The sequence below is a fragment of the Peromyscus eremicus genome, chromosome X (genome assembly GCF_949786415.1).
Source record: "Peromyscus eremicus chromosome X, PerEre_H2_v1, whole genome shotgun sequence".
Taxonomy (NCBI): domain Eukaryota; kingdom Metazoa; phylum Chordata; class Mammalia; order Rodentia; family Cricetidae; genus Peromyscus; species Peromyscus eremicus.
In genome coordinates this window covers 50,149,052-50,176,380 of record NC_081439.1, presented here as the reverse complement: position 1 = coordinate 50,176,380, position 27,329 = coordinate 50,149,052, and the positions used below count along the sequence as shown (strand labels likewise).

The following is a 27,329-nucleotide window of genomic DNA, read 5'->3' as shown; positions in this document are numbered from 1 at the left end:
TTATTCCATGCACTGGCTAATAGAGAAATGAAAGCATTGTTTGTCTTGTAGTCTGATACAGCTTGCATGTTGGTGTCATTTCCCCTTACCTCCACATCTCACCACTGGAACATGTGAGCTTTTCCATTAAAAGTAGAGCATTTGGGATGAGGGAATGCTTAAGTAGACCAGTCAGATGTATGGACTGAACACATTCTCATTTTGTCTCCTAAGCTGATCACTGGAGATTCCATCGTTAGTGCTGAGGCAGTATGGGATCACGTCACCATGGCCAACCGGGAGTTGGCATTTAAAGCTGGCGACGTCATCAAAGTCTTGGATGCTTCCAACAAGGATTGGTGGTGGGGCCAGATCGACGATGAGGAGGGATGGTTTCCTGCCAGCTTTGTGAGGGTGAGTGTCAACCTTCACTCTGCTCTTCTCTCATTGGCTGCCTAACCCTGGCTTTCCCTACACACACTCTTGTTTTACTCATTCCTCTCTTGGTGGGTTTTCTTTTGTCTTTTCATTTCTTTTACTCTTTCTCCCTCTCTGTCTCTTCATCTCCTTCTTTTGCTTCACTGGTACCCCTTTCTTAAATCTCTGCCTTTCTAATCTTTAGACCTTTCTTCTATCTCTTGTTTATTTTGGTTGCATTCTTTGCTGCTCACCTTTTCATAAGTCACATCCTATGTTTGATCCTATTCTTTCTAGATTTGACTTGGATGGTTTTGAAGTCTTTTCCCCCAACCTCTATGTAGTTGTGATTTTTTTCACCTTCCTTTTCCCTTTTCCCATCTACTTTCTTATTTTCTATATCCCCCTTTTTGATCCTTTCTTCTTCTAGATCCTTCTTATCTCTTCCACTCTTCAGTTTTCCTCTCTTCTCTTCTCTTTCTCCTAACATCAACTATACTTCTTTCCTTTTTCTTTGAAAGAAAGTATGAACACCATTATGTACTGTTACAGTCTTCAGCTGTTAATGTCAGCGTATGTACTCCCTGTTCTCTAGGTGCAGAAGCTTACTTATTGCAGGTCTTACTTCTTATACCAAAGTCAAATGGCTGGGATCCAAAACATGCTATGTATGAGAACAGGAAGCCTATAAAGGTTTTGAAGGCTCTGGACTGATTGTTTGATGCTTTACCATGAAGAACCTGGACATTAATAATGGTGCTCTATGAGGCCTCTGTTTCCACTAGATCAGCTTTCAGCAGGTTGCTGTGGGGGATTATCACTGACTATAGGTTCCAGCTCTTGGCTTTCCTTGAGGCTGTTAGTTTGAATTTGTTCTTTGACTATTGGAGGGGCCAGCTTTCCCTATCTGCAAAGTGGTCTTGGCATTTTTTTTTTTTTTGGCCAAGGGGGACATCACAGTGAATAGGAGACAATGAAAATTTCTTTATGGGAAGACAAGTAGCAAAGGGTTATGGCCACCCTTGCTATAACCTATCACTTTCTGTCAGTTCCTTTTGGAATGTCCTGTTTTTCTTTTATAATTTTTAAAAGAAATTCTTTGAGACTTTCATACATGCGTATAATGGAAGATCTTTGTTCTTTTCAGTACGGAGGAACCCAGGGCCTCATACATGCCAGGCAAGTGCTCTACCAACTAAGCTCTATCACCATCTTTATTGTTGCTGTCTCCTCTAAGTATTCTGAGTCCCAAACAAAAGGTTAGAGGGGCTTGGGATTTGGGAGATCGAAGGATCTAAAGGTTGGCCTTATGACATGTATTTTGAAGTGAGGAGAGAAACATTGGAGTTACTTGGATTGCAACTTTACTAGTTCCTGCCAATATGTTTTTTACTTTTTATTTATCTTTTTGGCAAAGTTTTCAACTGAAACATAGGGATCACAGCAGACTTTCTCTAAGAATTTAATGAGCTGACACATGCTAATAAAGATTAATAAACTATTTGACAAGTATAAAGTAGTTGAAAATGGCTACTTATGTTTTAGTTTTCATCATAAATATAGCTGTGATCATTTTTACCATCTTACTAGCTCTACCAAGCAAGGTTCACACATCAAAACTGGTCATATTACTTGAAAGAGAAACCATCCTGCAGGGTCTATCAACTTATAAAGCACAGTTAACCAATTGATAGGATTTAGGTGTTGGCAAGACCCTGAAGCAGGGAAATGGATAAAATTGCCTCTTCTCACCTTCTACGCTGAGTGTTTTCTAATGAAATATCTAATCCTTTATTCTCTGCTCATATAGCTTATTTTGTTAATACCTTGAAATGTTATCTGTGTCCCAACCCAGCTTTACTGGTTGATGAGTCAGTCCCTAGAGTATTCAGAATGAGCTCATCAATAACCACAAGACTTAAGAACTAATGTGAATCCCCATGCACATAGAGCTTGTGCCTCTTGTGCTGACCACCCCCTCTTTTTAAAAGAATGATTAAACTACACTCAAATATTAATATGTTTTGTTTTCAGGGAAATAGACCATGGGATGAGAAGGAACACTGAGCAAGTCAGGATGGCTTAGGGAAGTGAATGGGCAGGGTCAAGGTTTAGAGAATGACCATGAACAAGCACTGATGGTTTTAAGTCAAAGGTTAAAAGGAGTGGTATTTCAGGCACATATCCCTGGTAGCCATTTTGTATAGAATCACAAAGAAACAGATTAATAAAACTCAGAATCCAAATTAAACACCACCACCTCTTCAAATCACCCAATCCATTTATGTTCTAGTCATCCAGAATAGACAGTTTTCCAAAGAAGACATGAAAATAAACAGTTAATAAGTAATTTTTCCAAATGTTCAATATTCTCAACCATCAGGAAAGTGTAAGCCATTAATAAAACTACTTTAAAATAGCATCTCTCCCCAGTCAGAATGGCTAACATCACACACAAACAACAACAACGAACCTCAACAAATACTGGTGAGAATGTGAGGAGGAGGAACTCTATGCTATTATGGAAATGAATATTAAAAATGAAACATAGGCCGGGCGGTGGTGGCGCACGCCTTTAATCCCAGCACTCGGGAGGCAGAGCCAGGCGGATCTCTGTGAGTTCGAGGCCAGCCTGGGCTGCCAAGTGAGTTCCAGGAAAGGCGCAAAGCTACAAAGAGAAACCCTGTCTCGAAAAACCAAAAAAAAAAAAAAAAAAAAAAAAAAATGAAACATAGAACGATTACCTAATCCTGGCTATATACTTGTGTTTGTTAGTTTTCATAACTGTCATCCAATACCTGACAAGAAGCAACTTAATGGAGAGTTGGTTCATTTTGTCTTATAGTTTGAGGGATATAATTTATCACGGCAGGGAAGGCACATGTTTTCATTTGCTTTCTGTTGCTGTGATAAACACCAGACTAAAATGCATTAGGGATGGTATTTCATCTTGTAAGTTTTAGGCCTTTATTGAGGGGAACCAGGACAAGAACTCATGGCAGGAACCTGGAGGCAAGAACTGAAGCAGAGATCATGAAGGAATGCTTCTTACTGGCTTGCTCAGCTTGCCTACTTAGAGAGCTCAGGCCCAATGGCCTAGTGATGACACCACCCACAGTGAGCTGGCCCCCCACAACATTAATTTGCGATGAATAAAATACCTCAAAGACACTCTTCCCTGGTGGCTCTAGGTCTGTTTTAGTTGAAAACTGAATCTAACTGTGGCAGCATGACAGCAGAAGCATGAGATAGCTGTTGTCCCCAGTCAGGAAGCAGAGAAAGATTAATGCTGATGCTACGTTAACTTTCTCTTTTATTCAGTTCAAGAGCCTAGCCTATGTCATGGTGCTGCTTACATTTGGGGTGGGTATCCTCTCCTCAGATAAACTTTTCTGAAGACTTCCTCATATACATCCCCAAAAGTATATTTTCATAGAGGGAGACTAGCCACCATAATACCCAAGCACTCTCAACTCTACCACAAAGATATGTGCATATCCACATTACTATTGTGCTGCATTATTCATAATAGATAAAAAAATAGAACCAGCCTTAATGTTTTTCAACAGATGAACCCATAAAAAAATGGGAAGAAAACATATACAGAATGAGATGTTATTTAAGTAAGAATGAAATTTGCAGGAAAATGGATAGAATGAGAAAGCATTATGTTAAGTGAAATAAGCCATACTCAGATACATAGGAACATGTGTAGTTCATGAAACTAGAAAAAGCACCATGGAAGAGGAAGAAGAGCTCTTAAGGAGGCTAAGAAAAGAAAAAGAAGGTAGTAGAATATGTATGACGTGAAAGCAGAAGGGTATATATTAGAGCAAGGAAGATGAGCAGGAGGAGCCAGAGGGTAGGAGAGAGGCTTGGAGGAGGAGTGAATATAGGAATAAAGTATGTACAAAAATACTATAATGATATCTGTTACTTGTATGCTAAATAAAAGAAACAACTTTAAAAAGAGGGGAATGCCCCACTAAAATTCAAGCTAGCTTAATAAGACTTATTAATGATAAGGAAATTAGAATTTTCTTTTTAAAGAAAACCTAGATAAGTGGTTCTCAATCTGTGGGTCATGACCCCATTGGAGGTTGCATATTAGTTATTTACATCATGATTCATAACAGTAGCAAAATTACAATTATGAAGTAGCAATGAAAATAATTTTATGGTTGGGGTTACCACAACATGAGGAACAGTGTTGAAAGGTCACAGCATTAACAAGGTTGAGAGCTACTGTTCTAGATGCTTTTATGTTGTAGCTGGTATATAAAAATGTTGGTTATTATGTTTCTACTAGAAAATATACAATGTAATAAAAGACACAGACGTAGTTAAAATTTTCTAGTAGTCACAAGAAAAAGTAAAAAGTTACAAATAAAGTTAAATTTCATATATTCCAGTATATATAAAATATTATAGAATATCATACAATATCTATAAAATTAATAATTATATTTTATTACATTTTTTGAAATATGGTATGTATTATATATGTAGTAGATATCTCAATTTATATTAGTCACATGTCACTAATTATTACTTTCTCAATAATACAAGTACAAGTCTAGAGTGAATAGTATAGTTACAGACCTGCAATGTTAATGCAGAGCATAAATTATAACTTAGAAGTCTAATATTTTCTACAATATCAGTGTTTATTCTTTGCATATTTAAGGTAGTATCCCATGTCTGCTTCAAATTGTACTCTGCATGAACTTTTTTTCCTTTGTGATCTCCTTTGTTGTTTTAAGCAGAGTCAAGTGGTTTCAGCATCACTATTGGGGACTATTGAGGAATACCATGGAAATGTAGTTGTCAGCTACAATGCTATCGCTAGTTAAAGAAATGATATTAGGCTGTTTAATGATTGATAGTATTATTGGCTCCAAGATAGATCTTTTAATTCTCATGAATATTTATGCTTGTGTTTAAATTTATAGTACCATTGTGTTATAGTCAAGGGATTCCATGGTGAAGGTTACTAAGTTTCTTTTCTAGTAGATCTCAAAAATTAGAATTACTATGTCCGTTCTTTTATAATGGTTTTAGTTGATGGTAGAATGATATTATGAAAGCCAATACTGCCTGGGTTAGGAAGTGCTACTAGTGTGATATATGATAATGGGCCTTTATTTTTTTGTTTGTCTCTGAAACAGTATCTAGAGTCTAGTCCAGGTCTAGGTAGAATATAGAAATAGTACATTTAAGTAAGCTGGTGAGTGGGAAATTTCCTGGAAATGAATATATATTGCAGAATAGTTGCCCAATTTGTTGAGATTCACTAAAACCTGAGATTCAGTAATATCTTAAGAACAGATACCTAGGGTAAGTGCCATACAATGAAAGTATGGTAAGGAAGAAAAGGCTTCCTTCAAATGATATATCAAATTGATACTTTTGTACGTCATCAAGCTAAACTGATGACTGACTTAGTAAGAAATCTCTATTTCTTACCCGGATGTCTCATTTTTTTGTGTGAACATTTGAGTCCTGCAATGAATAATCAAGGGTATTTTGTGTGGTTCTGTTTAAAATTAGACACTTGTTAGCATGTTTTAAAAAAGGGTGGAGAATCTGAGAAACCAAAATTCTTGCCTCAGTTCTGTCATTAGATGAACCACTCAACCATCTTCCTATGCATCTTCAAAGCTCAAGCTTCCTCCTTGTAAACTGGGTAAAATGGGTCTTGTGGAAATGCTTTTTAAGTTGTGATATTCAATGTACATGAAAATAGAAACTACATGCCATTGGCTTCTGTAAGAGGTTATGAGATGTATGTCTTCTCTCTAGTCAAATCTGTATCCCTCGTTATTTAAATTTTTATTCTTGTATGTATGTGTTCTTGATTTCATTTCTTTTTGTAATGAGAATTTGGCACTATAAGAGCAACACAATAGTCAATGTGCCTTCTCACCAATTGGTCAGGTTTGGTGAATCAGATCATGCTGAATATCAGGGCCTATATCTGGCTGTAGAAATCTTTACCTGCTTTCCTGGGCTTGTTTCCCTGGGAGCTGAGAAGGATCTGCTGGCACATGATTGTGTTTCTAAGTAGCCTGTGGTAGGTATTTTTTCCCTGCTAGGGACCTATTTCAAGTCATTCAGTCTGTTTTACTTTGATGCTGTGTAGAAAAGGAGCCTTTGTTCTGACATTTGGCCATGGCCTGCCGAGAGCATATGTTAGGGCAGTTTTTATATAGGATACAAAACACCTTGTTATTAATGAGTGGTGAGGTTTGTGTCACAAGGCATGGATTTGTTCAAAAAGTAAATAATTGGCCAGCAAGATGACTCAGCTGGTAACAGCGCTTACTGCCATGCATAATGACCTGAGTTGTTTGATCACTTGAACCCACATGGTGAAAGGAGATAAACAACTTCACTTTGGCAACTTGTTTTCTGTCCTCCATACACATGCATGTGTACTGCCCCCAACTCACTCCCCAACAAAACCTAATATATATATATATATATATATAAAAAGTTGTATACATTTCCCTTGTTTTTTCTTTGTTGTGTTTTATTTTTAGTTCTAGATTGCTTTGGTATCTCACTTTCCTGGAGGTTGGGACATAAAAAGATTACATGAGGCTGGGAAGATGACTCAGTAAAGTGCCTGCTGTGCGAGCATGAGAACCCAAGTTTGGATCCCTAGAATCCATATAAAAAGCAGGGCATGGTGCCATGTTCCTGAAATCCTGCATTATCAGGCTTGGCCAGTGGTGCGGTCCAGGGAGACATGTGGATCTCTGAAGCTCACTGGCTAGCCAGCCTAGCTGAATCAGTGACCTTCACGTTTAGTGAGAGACTTTTCTCAATAAACATGGGAGCAATTGAGGAAACATGCCTAATGTCTACCTCTGGCCTCTATGCGTGCTTGCATACATAAGTACACACTGATACTAACAGGCACATATATCACACCATACACCACACACACACACACACACACACACACACACACACACACACAAGCATTGAGAGATGTACTAATATATGGGTATCACTATAAATCTTTAGGAGTCAGTTTGTCCATTTAGCAGAATAACAGTACCAGATTATCCCTTAGGGATTAATCCTACCTAGTCTCAGGTTCTTGGCCCCATTAATGACAATAGTCATGAATTTAGTCTTGTGGAACTTAAATCCAATCAGAATGTTGGTTATCACCATAATATTTATGCCCCTTTTACTTCAGTGGGCATATCTTGCCAGACTGGTTTAAATGTAATTGCCAGAGTTTACAGCTGAATAAGAGTGATTATTTCACCCCCCCCCAGAAGCATGCATATAACTTTCCAATACTATGAGAGCTAACCAGTAGGGATGAGGCTTTTAGTCAGTACTAGCTTTATTTCTTCCAGTGTTCTAAGAATCAAGAATGTGGTATCCTCAGGAATAGGGTCTTACCAGCAGTTTCTGGATGGCAACCAAAAGCAATGACAGTGGCCTATAATGACCAAGTTGTCTTCATCCCAAAGATACAGGGATGGTTCAACACATAAATCAATTAATGTAATCCATCACATAGACTCAGGAACAGAAATAACATGCTCATCTTATTAGACACCAAAAGGGCCTTTGACAAAATCCAGTATCACTTCATAAGGAAAGTCCTGGTGAATCTAGGGATAAAGGGAACATATCTTACTATAATAGTGGCAGTGTTCAACAAGCCCACAACCTACATCATGTTAGAGAAGAAAGTTAAATTATTTCCACTAAAATCAGGAATAAGACAAGGATGTCCACTCTCTTCACTCTTGTTTAATATAGTACTTGGAATTTCAGATAGAACAAGAAAACAAAAGAAGGAGATAAAGAGTATATGAATAGAAAAGAAAGAAGTAAAAATATTCTTATTTACAGATGCTGCTATACACAAAAGAATACAAGGATTTCATCAGAAAACTATAACTGTTAAACATATTCATCAAAGTAACAGCATACAAAATTAACTCAAAAGTTAATGGCCAAGAATGAAATCAGGGATATAATTCCATTCACAGTAGCCTCAAAAAATTGGAGGGATAATTCTAACAAGGAAGTGAAAGACTTATACAATCAAAACTTTAAGAGACTGAAGAAAGAAACTGAAGATACCAGAAAATAGAAAGACCTTACATGTTCACAGACCGGTAGGATCAATGTTGTGGAAATGCTCATCCTACCTAAAGCAATCTACAGCTTCAATAAAATCCTCATCACAATTCCAGTGCAATTCTTCACAAAAAATGAAAAAAAAAACAATCTTTAAATTTCATATGGAAACACACACACACACACACACACACACACACACACACACACACACACACACACACAAAAACAAGGATAACCAAAACAATTTTGAATAGTAAAAACAGTGCTGGATGTATCACCTTCTCTGATTTTAAATTGTGCTACAGAGCCATAATAATAAAAACAGCATGTTATTGACATAAAATAGACACATTGATTAATGGAATATAATTGAAGACACACAAATATCCCCACATTCCTATAGTCAGTTGTTTTGTTTTTTTTTTAACAAAGGGGCCAGAAAAGCACACATGGTAGAAAAGGCAGCATGTTCAACCAATGGTGTTTGTCAAACTGGGTAGCTACATAGAAAAGAATGAAACTAAATGCTTGTCTCTCGCCCTTCACAAAACTCAACTCCAAATGGATTAAAGTCTTCAACATAAGAGCCAGTAGCCTGAGTCTGTAAGAGGAGAAAATACATGGGCAATAGCCTTCAACTTACAGGCACTGGAAAGGACTTTCTGAAGAGGACCCAGTAGCACAGACATTAAGACCAACAATTCACTAATGGAACCTTATGAAACAGAAAGCTTCTGTATAGTGAAGGACACTGTGCTGGCTAGTCTTGTCAACTTGATACACAAACTAGAGCTATCTGAAAGGAGGGAGCCTTAACTGAGAAAAGGCCTTCATAAGATCCAGCTGTAAGGCATTTTCTTAATTAGTGATTGATGGGGGAGGGCACAGCCCATTGTGGATGGGGCTACCCCTGGGCTGATGGTTCTACAGGAAAGCAGACTGAGCAAGCTGGGGCAGGGGGCGGGGCAAGCCAGTAAACAGCACCCCTCCATGGCCTCTGCATCAGCTCCTGCCTCCAGAATGCTGCCCTGTTTGAGTTCCTGTCCTGATTTCCTTCAGTAATGAACAGTCCTATGGTGTGTAAGCCAAATAAACCCTTTCCTCCCCAACTTGCTTTTTGATCATGGTGTTTCATCACAGCAATAGAAACCCTGACTGAAACAGACACCATCACTCAAGTAAAGAGACAACCTACAGAACTGATAAAATCTTTACCAGCTATGTTTCACCCACAAGAGACACGAGAGAGTGTCACTCAGTGAGGTCAGATTAAGAGCCCTTTACTTGCCAGTGGTCTAGAGCAAGCTCACACCAGAAAAAAAACCCCCTCTGGACCCCAAAGTGAACAGGATGGGGCTTATAAAGCCCTGAACGACAATTACGTCATACAAGAGGTAGGCCAGGTGACAAAAGTTTCAAAAGTTTCTGGTAACAAAGGTTTCCAAAGCTTTAGTTAATTAAATAATTAGTTTCATTTTGTAAAACATGGATTCCCCCCAAACTGCAGGTGCCTTAGAATGTGCTGCTCATCAAAATGTAGATAGCAGGGTCTGGGAAGGCTTTGAGTGAAGCAAAAGCTGACGTTAGCTAAAGCTAGGCTAAAGCGGAGTCACTTTGGGCAGTTCCCTACACGTCTGACAAAGGGTTATTATCTAGACTGTACAAAGAAGTTAAAATAAAATAAAAAAAAAAACCCTGAACACCAAGAAAACAATCCAATTAAAAGTTGGAGTCTGGAATTAAACAGATAGTTCTCAAAAGGAGAAATGCAAATGACTCCTAAATATTTTGTGTTCCATGTTCAACGACCTTAAGCATCAAGGAAATTCAAATTGAATCTACTTGAAGGTTTCATCTTAGCCCAATCAGAATGGCTAAGTTCAACGAGAACAAAACTACAACAGATGCTGGCATCAATATGGGGAAAGGAAACACTTATTCACTGATGGTGGGAGTGCAAACTGGTACAACCACTATGGAAGTCAGTGTGGATGTTCTTCCAAACACTGAAAATAGACCTAGCACATGCTCCAGCTATGCCACTCTTGGGCATAACCCAAAGGATTTTATATCCTACTACAGAGTCACCTGATTATTCATGTTTATCGCTGCTCTGTTCACAATAGCCAGGAAATGGAAACAGCCTAGATGTGTTCCATTTACACAATGGAATGTTTTTTAGCTGTGAAGAAAAATGAAATTATGAAATTTACAGGTAAATGGATAGAGCTAGAAATATTCTGAGTGACGTAGCCCAGATCCAGAAAGGCAAACGAGTGATCTTGCTCATATGAAAGTGCTAGCTTTGAATCTTCAGATGCATGTGTTTAAATAGGAATACCTATATTATTAGGGAACCCAGTAACGGCCTGATTGGTTGAACTTTCAATAGAGGGGAAATAGGGTGTAGGTGATATTAAAGGGTAATGAGGAATTGAGCAAAAAATATTATATGTGGTACGGGATAGGTCAGAGGGGGTAGAGGACTTAGTATGGGGAGAGATAATTAACACCAAATCTTTTAAAAAGTCATATGGAAAGCTACTACTGTAGAAGCATATGCATATATTTAGATAAATAGTTTAATTGAGATGCATTATAATGGGGTGGCAGTATTTTTCTCAGACACCACAAGCTATCATATACAAAGCCAAATGCAAGAAAACTAGATCCATAGCCTTCCTTCCATTTTCAAAGAGAAGAACATATGGATCTATGTGGAGAAATCTGTGTGTAATACTCAGAGCCTGGAGTTCTTGTTTTGAAAGCTGCTGAAGAAGGGGATCTAGGCATTCTGTATTCATGCCACTTTCCTTCTACTGCCATTCCCTTTGCATCCCTCCTTTCTTGTCACTGTGTATTACTTAACCTTTACTATATTATGGAAAGGTTTAATCGTTGCTTTTCCCATCCCAGTTACAGAATAAGGTAAGGGAATGACTGTTTCATGATAGAATGGTATCCATCAAGGATCCTAGAGATAATTAGAATTATAATGCTGAATCAATCTCCAATTGATTGATTATTCATTGATATTTATATGACATTGCATTACCCATTAAACTATATTTGACCATCTAAAGATGCATGGAGATTAAATTTTCTTCTTTTCTTTCTTTTCTTCCTTCCTTCCTTTCCTCCTCCTCCTCCTCTTCCTCTTCTTTCTCCTCCTCCTTCTTCAATGAGGCATGTTCTTTGAGAGATTTTAATTATGTAATCCAGACTGATCACAATTTTATGATCCTCCTGTTTGTGTCTCCCTATTGCTGGGATTGTAGCCATGCACCACCATGCTCTGATCAGAATTTTCCTTTATGTGGCATAAAATCCTCTATGAATTCCTTCTTATATAACAATATTACCGGGGAACCTTAAATTGGTTCCCATGGATTATCTAAGAGAAACTACGAGTATTGTTATGTTATCATTTGTGTATTGACAGTTAGCTCCCTGCCTCTTAAGTCATTGTTTATGGCTGAGGGTGGGTTTGAGGGATTTTCTTTTTAGGCCAAACTATACTTTGTTTTTCCGGAGCTTCTACTCATGAAATGGGTTTGTATGGCCAAGACCACTGGCTCTGGAGATTCTCTCTCTTGGTTGGAATTAGAGCCTTCCCATTTACTAATAAATGTCTAATATTAATGAAAGGTGGCTTGTGCTTTCTGTGCTACAGTGACCACATTTTTGTAAACTAATGATTTCATACCACCTAACTGAATCTTTTGTTATGAGAACTAAATAAAATCATGCAATGGAGGCACTGACAGTATACTTGTTATATTACATATTATATATATATATATATATATATATATATATATATATATATATATATAAAGTATATTATATACTTAGGAAGCATTCAACAATAGTACTGCTGATACAGCAAACTTTTAAAGCTAATGTCAGAAATAATGTCTTTATTTTCCCTTGTTTACACCCTCCACTTGAGAATAGTCTTTCTTTCTACTCAAGAGTCTAGAGTCAAGATCAGATCTTCCAAGCCTCTCCTATCCTCTGACTTCTAGGCTTTTAGCCTTTTTTTAAAATGGGGTTTTTCTGTGTAGCTCTGGCTGTTGACTGTCCCAGAACTGGCTTGGTAGACCAGGCTGGCCTGGAACTCATAGAGATCCTCTTGCATCTGCCTCCCAGGTGCTGGGATTAAAGGCATGTGCCACCACTGCCTGGTGGCTTTCAGCTTTAATCCATCTTTTGGATAAATTATTCCATCTGAATCAGCTTCTTGCTGCTCCTACATGTTGCTAAGGTTAACTGGGCATACAGAACTTATGTTCCATCTCATCCAGCCATTTGTACAAGGACATGATCTACTCGGAGGTCTGAACATGCTGATAATGTCAGGCTTTCAACTTAATAGTGATAGTATTGTGACTGATGATCCTGCTGCATTTGTAACTGGCCAGTGTGCTTTTTTTGGCTATTTGGTTTCCAGAAAGAGACATAATGTTACTGCAGTAGTACCTTAGCACTTAGCCTCCATTTGTAAGCAACTAAATTGTAGACAAGTAAAGTACATTGGAGACTAAGAATAGATTAGATGTTATCAGGGAACAGAGCTGTAATAGCAGACCTATAAATTCTTCCCATTAGTCCAGCCCTTCTATAGTTTTTGCACCAAGGTTAGCAGGTAAAATACAGAGGATATTGTGGGAAGAGATGTGATTCTCAAGTTGGGGTGAGGAAGGATCATATGATTTGAGTAACCATTAGATAATACCAATGGATGAAAATACAAGGAGAGTGTTGCAAGAGCACACGTGGAAGAAACCAGCCAGATTTGAGGTATCTGTACCATTCTGCGGGATAAGAATGACCAAGACCCTAGTGGACCTACCTTTGAAAATAGATGGCATGGCCCAAAACATGCTTCAGTAGGTTATTATTATCCCCTAGGCTGGCACCATCTGCCCCTAGAATTATGAGGTAACATCTAAGAAAAACTTGTCCTGTATAGTCAGTGAACAGTTTAAGAAAGGATTTTTGTAATTGATTTCCTACTTTCCTCAAATCTTATCATACTTTAATAGCTATCTCCCTTGCAACCTGTTTCTAAACAATTTCTTACACCATTAACAAGGGGAGAATTATAGCTAGCCCAGGCTAGGCATATTGATGTCCTTTCTCATGACACAGATTCCTAAGGTGAGAATTCAAGAGTCCCAAGCCAATGCTTTACCAAATCCTACCAACACTTGTGTTTTAAGAATTTTTTTCTGAATCTTAGTTTTAAAAAAAAATGCCTGTTTTCTGGAAGATGAGTAACTTGGGTCAGATTGATATTCAGAATTAAAAAAAATTTAATGTGGATTTCATCATAAAATCAGGCAGGGCAGGACTTTGTATGTCCAAATGTGATAGCTTAAATGGAAGCCTTTTATATTTTTTCACATACTTATAGTGTATCCTGGTTATATTCATCTCACATACCTCATTCACCTCCAGCTCCCAGCACACACCTTACAGCATATCTCCAATCTCCCCTAAAGTAATGTCTTTTTTATAACCTACTAAATCCAATTAATATTGTCCAGGTGTGCATGTGTTTGGGTCATCCAATGAGACATGAACAACCTACAAATGGCTATCCCCACACCAAACAAAAGTGACTTTCCCTTTCTTAGTAGTCATCAACTGCCATTAGTGGGACATTGGGAGTCCCTCTTCCCTTCATGCTGGAATTTTTAATTTCATTGATTTTGTGGATATCTCGTATCTGTAACCAGAATTGCTGTGAGTTCATGTATGTAACAGCTATGTGATATATACAGGCCAGGTTTTCACAGTATTCTTCACATCCTCTGGCTTTTATATTTTTTCCAGCCCCTCTTCTGTGAAGTCTCCTAAGCCTTGAAGGTCTGGTGGTGGTAATATAGAGATGTTCCATCTGTGGCTGAGCACTCACTGGTGCTTATTCTTAGCATCTTGAGGAATTTGAGTCCCTTCCTTAACCACTGCACATTACAATAAACTGCATCTGTGACTAAGGTTGAAAACAGCACAAATCTATGGATGTAAACAAAATTATTAAAAAGGAATTTGGCAACATGACCATTAGGAAATAATAGGTCCTGCCCTACAGCCTATGGAGTCCCTAGCCATGAGTTTTGATCATGTTTACAGTACCAGGTGTGAATTACTTCCTGTGGAGCATGCCTCAAATCCAATAAAGTAGTTGGTTAGCCCATAAACTGTCTTGCCACTATTGCCCCAGTGGGCACATTTTGTCTGGCACATCATTATCGTAGCACGTAAAGTACTTCGTTGATTAAGACCACTGATCTTTTTTTTTTCTCCCCATAGCAGTCTCCATAGCACTTTCCATCATTATGAAAGCTAGCTCTCAGGGGAAGAAGTTTATTGGTCAGTTCAAGATTGATGTCTTTATGTACTGCAACTGAAGTATATGGTATTTTCAGCAATAGTATCTTAACTATCTATTTATGATGGGCAACCAAGGGCAATGCCTATAACCTGTCCTGTTTTGGGTGTCTCTGGGGCCTCCCTGACCAATAACTCATAGGGAGGTAACCTGTGCTTGGTGCTCATATTTTTACTTAATAGCTTACGTCTTCTGAGAGTAGCATTTTTCTCCCATGTGGGACATTTCTGTTCAAACTCATTTTCTTTTAAAAATTATGCTTTAGTTAACTTATACTAGTGGGGTTTCATGAGGTTTCTTCACACATCCTTAGTTTTGGTTAACCTCCGCTTACCCTTCATTTACTTCACCCTCTGCCCCCAGCCCCACTTAAATCTTTAGTTCCCAGTATTGCCATACTGTCTTTGAAATCACATGTGTTCTACATTATGCTTTCTACTTGGATTGCAAGATCATAGGTTCCCACAAAGATTCTTCAGTTTGAAGAATTGCCCTCTAGCAAATCTTCCCTGGCCCTCTAGCTTTCCCATTTCTCCACTACCTGCTTGACTCTTCCTGCCCTCAGTATTGCTGTCTCTACTTTCATCCCACCTATAATCTATACCCCCTTCCTAATATGCATCCCTTCATCCAGTGGAACATTGCTAGGTTCCTGACTACCACACATACTCTAAGCTAAATACACAAAACACAAGGTTTATGTCCTCACATAGGACAGCTAACCGCACATTTGTCTTTTGGGGCATGGGTGAATGCAGTGAGTAATTTTTCCAGTTTCATCGACTAATTTTTATGACTTAATTTTTCCTCTCAACTGAGTGGTGTTCATCAGTTGATATACATCTATTTTATTCCATTTCTTAGTTATTGTAGATAGAATAACAATGAACATAGGTGTGCTTGCATCTCCATAGTAAGATAAAAGTTCCTTGGGTACAAGCCCAGGAGCGGAATAACTGGGTCATATGGCAGATATATTTGTAGTTTTCTGAGATACATAGCTGGCAAAGATAGTCACCCATTTTGTGGGCTGCCTTTTAGTTGTCTCATGGTTTCCTTCGCTATAGTAACTTTTTAGTTGTGTGAGATCCCATTTGTTAGTTGCTGATCTTATTTCTTGTGCTTCTAGAGTCATATTCAGAAATCCTTATCTTTGCCTAAAAATTGACATGTGCTCCTTACTTTCTCCTCTAGTTGTCATAGGGTACTAAGTCTTATGTTGGTGACTTTGATCCAGTTAGAGGTAAGTTTTTTTCAGGGGTTGGAGAATAAGTATCTAGTTTCATTTTTCTGTATGCTGAAACCCATGTATCCCAGCACCATTTGTTGAAGATTCTGCCTTCTCTTCCATATATTTTTGGCATCTTTGTCAAAGGTTGTGCAGCTGTAGTGTATAGACTTATATCTGAGTCCTCATTCTATTTCATTGATTTCTGTGCCTCTTTGCCAGTATCATGCTGTTTTTTATTATGATAGCTCCTAGCTTGAAATCAGGTATGATGATCTATCTTACAGCTCTGTCACCTAACTGGATTATTTTGATGATCCTTAATATTTTGTAACTCCATATAATTTTGAGTTTTTAATTTTTCCTATGTTTATGAAGGGAGGCCTCATATTTTAATTTGGATTATATTGGATCTGTAGATTTCTTTTGGTAGGGTGACTATTTTCACGATATTAATTCTTCCACAAGCATTGGAGATGTTTCCATTTTCTGATATCTTCCTCAATTTTTTTTCTTCAGTGTCTTAAAGTTTTAGTTGTAGCATTCTTAAAGTTTCTTTGTTAACTTTATTTAAAGTTATTTTATTTTTGTGTGGCTATTGTGAAAGGGATTTTTTTTTCTGATTTCATTTAAGCTCAAACAGAAAGCCTATCAGAGGAAATGTAGAAGACATGGACTTGTAATGGTCCTGTCAAAGCACTCGTTTTGGGTTACTTTATTAATGAACATGAATTGCATCAACGTCCAAGCAAGAAAGCCCCATGAAAGTCAATAAAAAGGGGAAAAAAAACAGGGAGAAAGATAACATGGTATATCTTAGAGCCATTTAACCTTTATTTTCTGTTTTGACTGACTAGAACACTGTATTGTCTGTGAAGAGCTTCACAGTACCCCATGTTACCCCTGTTCACTTTGATATATTACCTTAGAAAGACTTTTAATAGGTTAAAGATATCAAGATTCCAGACTATGGTGATGGGGTACAGGGGCTATAGAGTCTGGCTACAAAAGAAGTGGTATTTAGTGTGCAAAATATTTAGGAAAATTATGAGAACAAAGTACTTTCTAAGTACTTTCTAAAGTATCCTGACTAGAGAATACCTCTCAGATGTTGCGTTATTATTCTAGGGGCAGATGGTACCAATTTAGGGGATAATTAGAATCTTGACTTGATTCTGGGAACTATTATTCATACCTTATATAAGAGTTTTACATGCATTACTTCATATGATCCCTACAATAGCCTTTGAAGTACATTGATACTATTCTATTTTACTGATGAGGACATTGATTGAGGATCAGAGAATTCAGGTAACTTACTGTGTGTTGGAAAGCCTGTGTTTCTACCCAAGCTATCAAGTCTACATTGTTTATTTTGCCAGACTTTTCTCCTGATTTTGTCTAAGTATTTAGAGACTTTGTATCAGTCTCTGATTCTCCTTGTTCACCATAAGAGACCCACTACTCTAGTCTTGGCTTTCTCACATAGGAAGTGGAAATAATAAAGCTGATTTGGTCTGCTGCATTAGTTTTGCTTGCTTGTATTGCATAGCTGTGACAAAAAATACCTTAAAAAAAAACAAATGAAGGAAGATTTATTTTGGCTTACACTTTCAGACTTAAGCTCATGGTACCTGGCTTTACTGATTCAGGATCTATGGTGAGTTAAAATGTAGCAGCAAAAGGAGCATGTGGTAAAGGCCATTTACTCCATGGTAACTATGAAGCAGAGAGAGTGGGGTGTGGACTGGGGACAGTTATAACCTATTTCTTCTATGAGGAGTTATTTCCTAAAATTTCCACCACTTCTCCAAATAGCTTTGTCATTGGAACTAAGCATTTAGCACATCAGCGTATGTGAAACATTTCATATTCAAACCCATACCGTGCTGGACAGTTTTAAAGCCAATGTAAGATGGTTTGTAGAAAGAGATTTAAACTTAGTTTAGGATCTAGGAGGAGATGGGAGAAGGAAAACCATGATCAGAATATACTGTATGAATTTTCAATGAAAAAAAAAAGCCAGGGGAAAAAAGAATGACAGAAAAGAGTGGGAAAAAAAAGAAACTGGTCTTCTTGGTCAGAAAGTAGGACCCTCACATTAGAAGATACAATGAAATGATAGTGAGAATAAACAGGATGTATTGGAAAGACATGGTTGATATCATGGGTGTGTTATGGTACAGTAAAATTCCATGGACAAGTCCTAGTTTAGTGTGTTGATGTAGTCATGAATGCAAATAAAAGTATTTCTGTGGGTCTTTCCTTTTCTCCCCATCCCTCTCCCTTCCATTTCTAGTGTAACCAAAATTTTTATGGTTTTATTGGAGGTCATTACTTCTAATTATGTGTATGTTAGAAAGGGAAAACAATTTGTTAACAGCTTTCTTATGGTGGTTTTCATTTAATTAGCAATAATTACTAATTATCTTTCCCTTGAGGGCCAAGGAGTAGTTTCTGTGCCTGCCTCTGTACACTATGTTGATTATCTTTGTGCCAGGCAAGAATGTGAAGTGTTTATATATTGGTTAAAGGGGAAATGTCCTACTTTATTTTTCTGTTGCTGTGATAAAAATCTGACATGGGGAGGAAAGGGTTTAATATATATTACAAGTTACAGTCTATCATCTAGGGAGAAAGGGAAATGGAGGCAAGAACTCAAGGCAGGAACCTGAAGGCAGGAACTGAAGCAGATATCATGGAGGAGTGCTGCTTACTGACTTGCTCTCCCTGACTTGCTCAGCCTGCTTCCTTTTAAATAGTTCAGACCCACCTTCCCAGGGATGGTACCAACTCCAGTGAGCTGAACCTTACTATATCAATTAGAAATCAGAAAATGCCCCAAACATGCCCATAAGCTTGTCCAATAGAGGCAAATACTAATTGAAATTCCCTCTTCCTATGTATATCAAGTTGACAAGTGAAGCTAACTGTGACTTCCACACCTTGTCAACTTTGACAGACAAACACATCACATTACACCAGAACTTTTTCCTTCTTGTCTGTCTCCAAGATCTCATATTAACATCCTAATATAAAACAGTCTAACTTAACAAAAGTCCTACAGTGTTTAAATTTTTCAACACATTTAAAGTCCAAGATGTATTTAAAAATTCAGATCTTTTATCTGTAAGTTCTTATAAAATACAAAACAATTTCTTATTCTAAAAGGGAAGAACTAGAGCACAGTTACAATTAGATCAAAGCAAAATCCAAATGTAAAAGCTCACTATCTGACCTCTGGGACTCATTCATGATTTTCTGAATTCCAAAGAGTTTGGCGAGTCCCACTTTTCTTGCTTTGCCATCTGTTGTCTTATAGGCTTAGGCTGTCTCTACTCCAAACTACCACTGCCATTTGTGGTCATCCTACAGTTCTTTAATATCCAATATGCTGGGATATATGCTGTAATTGTGGCTGCACCTTCACTAATGACTTCCCTTGGCCTCTTCAGGGATGCTAACCATGCCACATGTTGACAAGCATTAACCTTTCTCTCTTCAGTCCTAGAATTTCCACTGCAACTGACACTCCACCTTCGTTAATGGCCACTTGGGGTGTCTCTGTAGGGATTCCAGCACTGCCACAAGGTGTTGAGATTCAGCTATTCTCCGTGTCCTCTTCATGTCTTCAAAACTAGTACCATGTGGGAGAGTCTTACACATTATTTAGCAAGTTCTTCTGCCAACTTGAAGTGTAGTCTTGGCCCTGCCTGGACCAAATGTTTATGTGATAACCCTGAGCAAACACTCCTGAGAAGATTTTGTGTCAAAAATGCCTATCTCTTAATAATCATAGCTGATTTTTCATTACTAGCTAACCAGTGTCCATTGTCCCATTAAAACAAAGGCTTCAGTTCCACAGATGCTTGACCCAATATATCCCACAAATGAGAGAGCCTGATAGAGTCTTTATGGGATTCTCAAATTTTCTCTCTGAAACTTCACAAGCCAGGCCTCCATTACTGACATTTCTCTCAGCATTACCTTCCAAGCTCCCACAGAACAGCCCATCAAACTCAGCATCCAATGTTTTTTTTCTAGCCTAAAGTTCTAAATATTCCATCTTTCACCCACAAAACATCACATTGCTAAATTAAGAGATAAGGTAATTTTCTAAGAGACTCATAGAACTTCCCTTGAACTTGTAATGGTGCTAACAATAGTAGTTGGCTTTGCATCATTGGGACAAAATTCCTGCAGGAAACAATTTCAAGGGAGGAAAAGTTTATTTGGGATCATGGTTCAGAGATTTCAGCCCAAGATCAGCTGGTTACCACAGAGGCATAGCACAATGGTCCTTGGAATACATTACCATGGAGGCAACAAGAGAAAGCACAAGAACATGAATGAAGAGGAAGAAACTGAAGACAAGATAGAGCCCTCAAGGCCACACCCTTAAGGACTATTCCATTTAGCTAGGTCCCATCTCTTCTTTCCAGCATTCTCAATAGTCTGTCAAATTACATGTCCGTCAATTGATTAGCCTGTTGATGAAATCAACACTTTCGTGATATAGTCACTTCCCCAAAGCCTCACCTCTGAGCACTGCTATGTTGGGGACTCATTCTTTAGGAACATATGAATCTTTGGTGAGACATTTCAGATTCAACCAAATGGATATTGCCTTCTTTTATAATTACCAATTTATTTGGAGAGAAAGGCTACTATAAATGTCCAAAACTGTTAAATTGTTGAATTCACTCAATTATTTGTTTTTTTGGGGGGAGTGCTATTTAAATGTATCAGTTTTCTTAATTTTATTCATAGATTGTTCAATATTACTGCCAGGAAACACCACTTGATTTTTAAAATATTTATCTTATATTCTACAAATATTGCTGAACTTGTTTATTAGAGCACCTTTTTGGGTGGATTCTTTAGAATTTCCTATGTATAAGGTTGCATGACTAGAGTTAGTTTTTATATCTTCTATTAAATTTGAATTCTTTTTATTTATTTTTCCTGTTCAGTTACTCTTGCTAGAATTCTCAGTACAATATTGGATTGGAGTGATAAGAGCAGATATCCTTATTTCTTGAGTGTGTGGACCTTTCATATTTATTATTATCATTTGGAGAAAGTTACTTCTAAATTCTTAAATATTTTTTTAATCATGAAAGAGTGTGCTGATTGAGATAAGCATGTGGGATTTTATAACCTTTATTATTATGTTGTATTACATTGATTTTCTTATGTTAAATCAATTTTGTATTCCAGAGATCAATCCCATTTGATAAGAAAGATTTTTTTTTAAATGTTGCTAACATTTTGTGAGGTGTCTGCATTTTTATGTTTTGAGGATTTTTGCCAAAGATGAACAGTTCAAATATTTAAACCGCCAGACCTTGTCCTCTGCTTCCATGTGAATAGTTTCTGATTATTCAGTCTTGTACTTCTTATTGCCCTACTTAGATTACTATTTGTTCTTGAGTCTGTTCTAGTTTGTATATTTCTAAGAATTTATCCATTTCATCATTTTAACTGATTTTTTAGTGTACAATTGTTCATATTGTTCCCTTTCGATGATTTTTTTCTGTAAGTCTGGTGTAATATTGCCATTCTTGTCATTGATTCTACTAATCAGGGTCTTTGTCTTAGGGTTTTTATTGCTGTGGAGAGACACTATGACCACAGCCACTCTTATAAAGGGAAACAGTTAATTGGGGCTGGCTTATAGTTCCAGAGATTTAGTTCATTGTCATCATGATGGGAAGCATGGCAGCATACAGGCAGGCATGATGCTGGAGGAGTGGCTGAGAGTTCTACATCTGAATCTGCAGGTAGCAGGAAGAGAGAGTGACACTAAGCCTGGCTTGAGCTTCTGAAACTTCAAAGCCAGTGCCCAGTAATTCATTTCCTCCCACAAGGCCACACCTACTCCAAGGCCACACCTCCTAATAGCACCACTCCCTATGGACCTATGGGGGCCATTTTCACTCAAACCACCACAGTCTTTCTTGTTTTCTATTTCAACATCTTTTTTTGTTTTTTTGTTTTTTGTTTGTTTTGACAGGGTTTCTCTGTGTAGCTTTGGTGCCTGTCCTAGAACTCGCTCTGTAGACCAGGCTGGCCTTGAACTCACAGAGATCTGCCTGCCTCTGCCTCCTGAGTGCTGGGATTAAAGGTGTGCACCACCACCACCTGGCACATATATCTTCTTATATTGATTAAATAATTTAAAAACATTAGAAAACACATATATACAGGCATATCAAAGATGTTTTCCCTGGCAGTGTCTGTGGTGATCAGTTTCTTTACTTATAAGAAAGTTGAGTGTTTGAGTCACTATTGTTTAAGTTTTTAAAAGTCTTTGGGTTATATTATTTCTTCATTCTATATAGGCTTGACATATAGATTGCAATCTGTGTGCAGGAAAAAAAAAGAAATCTGAAAAAAGCCTATTATTTCTGAAGGAAATAGTAGGAGGAGTGGAAATACAGTTGGAGTCATATTGTGATAATTTTGAATGGTAGTATGAAGGACATCATAATAATCAGTGTGAGGCTTTTGATGATTTTGGGCTTTGAGGCTAGCCAATAAAAGTCATTGGCAGGACCTGGTTTGGTAGTAGGAGCTAAGTGTTTACCTGCGACTTTGTCCTATTATAAAGAAATGAAGGCAATAACAGAGGGAATAGAAGAAGAAGGACAAGAACTAGATATTGTCCCTGTGTTTGAAAGACTTCATTGGCTCTAAATGAAAGAGAACTCAATCATCTTCTTCAATGCTTCTTTTACAATTATGTAGTGGTTAGGCACAGTATATGTCTGATATAGATAACTGATAAATTTGATTTCACTAACCCTGATTTACTTCCATTCAATGATGGCTGAGGAAATCATCCATTAAGTGCTTTGAGAGGTCCTCTAGAAGTGTGACAGATTCTAGGCGTTTTTCATATTTTTACTTGTCACCTGGGAGCCTATGTGTGCTAGCTGAAGTATCTGTGAACAATACTTGTGAAAAGGTATGCATTAGTCTACCCAGATTCTTTGGCAAGCCTGATACAGCATTCTGAGATGAAATTCTTCCCAGTGAATGTATCTCACATGCTGACCTTGGCTGGGATGGGAGAAGGTAACAGAATATTAAGGAATAATTGTTTTCATTATTATAAATACAACTAAGTATATGCATCATTTTCCAGTGTTTTGGAATAACTTTTTAAAAACCAACTCCATTCCTTCGATATTTATCCATCATAGAACTTCTTAATTGTGTGAAATGGTAGGTATTAAGGGATCAATTACACACATTTGAAAAAAGGCAAGAGTAAAGAGCCAGGCAGGGTGTGCATATCTTTAATACCCAGAACTCAGGAAGCAGAGGTAGGTTAATCTTCTTGAATTTGAAGCCAGGCTTAAAACCAGCAAGACATCCTAGAGTCAGTCCTGGGTACTCTGTTTTCAAAAGCTTCTGATTGAAGGCTTTGTGAACACAAAGTTACTCATTTATCCTTTCTCTATTTAGTTGGAAATTTCTCAAAAAAGGTTAACCCATTTTTATTTGTTTTTTCTTTGCCTACTTCCACAGCTCTGGGTGAACCAGGAGGATGGGGTGGAGGAAGGGCCCAGTGATGTGCAGAATGGGCACCTGGACCCCAACTCAGACTGCCTTTGTCTGGGCCGGCCACTACAGAACCGGGACCAGATGCGGGCCAATGTCATCAATGAGATCATGAGCACCGAGCGTCATTACATCAAGCACCTCAAGGACATTTGCGAGGTAGCCATGGTGGTGCATGTGGGGGCATGTGTGGTGGGATACAGACACTTCTAGGAAGAGCTGACAGTCTGCACAGACTTACCTGTTCCAGTCCCAAAGCGTTAGAAAAGGCAGCTGCACTGACCTCCCAGATAGTTTTCAATTGATAGTGCATCCTTTGGGTTTTTGATTTCTTTTTCTCTCCTATGTTTCATCCATCTTTGCCAATAATTCATTAATATGTACTTTATGTCCTGTTACCCTCTACCTCCCTGTCTGCCTCTTCTTTGTCTCTGTCCTTTCCTTTTATGAACCTATACTCTTAACCTCTTGGTTTCTGATCCAGCAAAGGCCTAACCTTCCTCATTCACTGAAGCAAATTTAAGCAAGACATTAAGAGACTTGAATGTATAGAAGAGTCCCTAGGATTCTTTTTATTACAGATGCAGATGTAAGGTCTTCACTCCTGCCACCTAAATTGTGTGTTATCCAGGGCTATGGTAAGGCCATGAGCATATTCAAGTTTCAAGAGCATGGCTGGTGATCCTGATGTGCCAGTACTCTTCCTCACATGGAGAACATTGTGGCTAATTTAAACAAATCAGTACTTGTAAAAGAAATCAACAGGAGATGAAGGCTAGATCAATGAGCCTCAACCCCTTTAGTTGGTGTCACTATATTCCCCAACTCCATGCTTTCTAGGTCTCTAGACTATGGGGGTCTCCTGCCCCCCACGTACTATCTTTAGCTTAATGAAGGCCAGTTAACATTTCCAAAGGGTTTATTACTAAGCAGTAAGTGAAAATCAACAGAAAATGGAGAAAAGAATGTTTTAAAAATGTTTTTAACGTTACTATTTTATGTGTACGAATGCTTTGTCTGCATGTTTGTCTGCAGTACGTGTGTGCTTGGTACCTGAGGAGGCATTGGATCCCTGGAACTGGAGTTACAGATGATTGTGATCCACTGTGTGGATGCTAGCAATCAAACTCGGGTCCTTTGGAAGAGCAGCCAGTGCTCTTAACCACAGAGCTGTCTCTCTAGCCCTGTTTTAAAAAATTTAAACACACACACACACACACACACACACACACACACACAAAAAAAAAAAATACCCATCTTTCTTTTGACCTTCACTAACTCATCTTGTTTCCTTCCCTCATAGGAGGAATCAGAGCCTATTTTCTTTTCTTAACCTGGGGCCTACTTTCTGTTTGAGAGTATAGTTGTAACATTTTCAAAGTCCTTGTTTCCCTAGAGCTGTCTAACAAAATGTTCTCCAGTGATGAAAATGTTTTTATCTCCTCTCTCCAGTAGACATCTTCTAGGCAGCCAAGCTTTTGAAACATGGCGGTGTTAATGAGAAGGAAAACTTCAATTTTTTATTGAAATATAATTAATTTAAATTTAAATAATAACACTACTATTTGAAATCACATTGGACAGTATAGTTATGAAAAGATTATTTGGGGTATTAAATTTCACCTCAGTTCATTTTCTTTTCTTGGTGAAGTAGATTAAAAATTATCCTCTTCATGTCATGAAGCAATAAGATATGGTGGAAAGAATAAGAATTCTAGAAACATATTGTTCTGTCTGTTATATCTCAACTTAGTCACAAATTAACCCTGTAACCTTAAAGGTAACCCCACATCAGACAAACACATACTGTGAGCTCAATTTTCTCATTTGTCTTTTGGGCTTCATTATGTAGCTACTTGTGAAAGTTGTTGTGGGAATTAAGTAAATCCACTGTTGTTGTTTACATGTGAATTTTACTGGGGTTTAAACTTGGGCCCTTGTACATGTTAGGTAACTGTACTATCACTGAGCTATATCCCTAGATCATAAATGTAATACTATAATTAAATGTGCTCCAGATATTTTAGAAAGTGTAGTTTTATTTCTCCTTTCAAAATTCTTTTTTTCCGTTTACTCATCTATCCATAGCTCTCATTTTCTTCTCAAAGATTTGTACTGTAGCCAGCAACATCTGCGTCACCTGAGACCTTGTTAGACATGCAAAATCTTTGGCTCTATCTCAAACTTACTGAGTAAGACTGTGTATTTTAGTCATTCGCCCACTTAATTTGCAATACATTTAAAAGTTTGAGAAGTGGTACTTCAAAATGATAGCTAGATTATATGTGATGCTATCAGTACTAAACTAAGTAGAATCTGTTCGCCACTTGATAATTAGGGCAGGCTATTATGACCTAAGGTTGTATTTTTCCCCTTTGCTCAGAACTTTCCAGTGGCTCATAATTTCTCTTCAAGTAAAAATTGAAACTGTTATTACTTACACGGTCATGTAGGGTCAATCCCCTCACTATTTTGACTTCACCTCTTGCTCCTTTTCCTATGTTCTTATTAACCCACCCCTACTGGCTTCTTACTATTCATTGAACGTGCCAGACATGCTCCCGAAGAGAGACCTTGAATTATTTTCCCCCTGCCTAGAGAAATCTTCCTCCAATTAGGTGCTTCAAGTTATTTAAATATTCTATGAAAATTTTTAAGCTTGCATTGCTTCTTCTTCTTCCTGTTTTACTTTTCTCTATTATACATTTTACTATTGGATAAATTGCACATTTCTATATTCATTTACTTACAGCTCGTCTATCTTACTAAAATGTAAATTCCATACATGGATAGGGATCTCATTTGTTAATTACTGATGTCAAATCAATAACCCAGTGCCTGACACATGGTAGATTCTCAAAAAAAGTATTGCAAAATAAAAAATAAATGTAATTGTTCACATATACATACTAATTTGATTGTCATATCATTCGATCTTCAAAGAGGGCAAACAGTATTGTTATTGTCTGTATCAATAGATCTCCCTAGTTAGACAATTTTTTCATAGTGTTTCTAGTCTCAGACCCCATGGAAGTCCTTTAGTCTTAGAAGTATGCCGTATTTTCCCCAACTCTCAAACATCATGTCCTCAAAACACAAGACACAACAGTGGATATGTTAATCTGTACAGAAAGAGGAGTGCTATGATGCCACTTTGAGGAATAGTCCAATGCAACCAACCTAGTTACAGCTTTTGTTGAAGACATTAGAAACTATCTCTTTGTTCTACTTCTCAACAGCAAATACCAAAGAGAATTTGAGAAATCTGTATTTAGCTGGACCATGGACAGTATTCTAGCTTTAGATTATATTATCTATAAACCAAAGCCCATAAGCACCAAAATATTTTCAGAAAGAAAGCAGAGTTAGAATTGAGAGTGCAAGGCTCAAGTCATATTTTGGTCACTGATTAGCTATGAGACATCATCAGTCTTTTCCATCCTTGACCTTCTTCCCCATCTCTAAAATCAGTGGGTTGCAGAGCTCTGAGTAATATGTGGCTCTTAATCTCTCTGGTTTTGTACTCCATAGATATATTTTCACTGGAGAAATCTCTGGGAGTTAGACAGCACTCTTCTGCACTTTCTGCCCCTTCTTCCTTAGCACTCAAGGAAGCATCTG

General features: G+C 37.7%; 1 protein-coding gene across 2 annotated transcripts in view; it reads left to right on the top strand.

Moving 5' to 3' along the window:
* Nucleotides 1-216: 216 nt before the first annotated feature.
* Nucleotides 217-27,329, top strand: part of Arhgef9 (Cdc42 guanine nucleotide exchange factor 9) — a 97,212-nt gene continuing 70,099 nt past the window's right edge. For both annotated transcript variants that reach the window (XM_059250135.1, XM_059250136.1), the window contains exons 1-2: nucleotides 217-393; nucleotides 23,676-23,867. In XM_059250135.1, coding sequence (XP_059106118.1) covers nucleotides 268-393; nucleotides 23,676-23,867 — 318 coding nt within the window. In that variant the 5' untranslated portion in view covers nucleotides 217-267. The remainder of the gene's footprint in view (nucleotides 394-23,675; nucleotides 23,868-27,329) is intronic.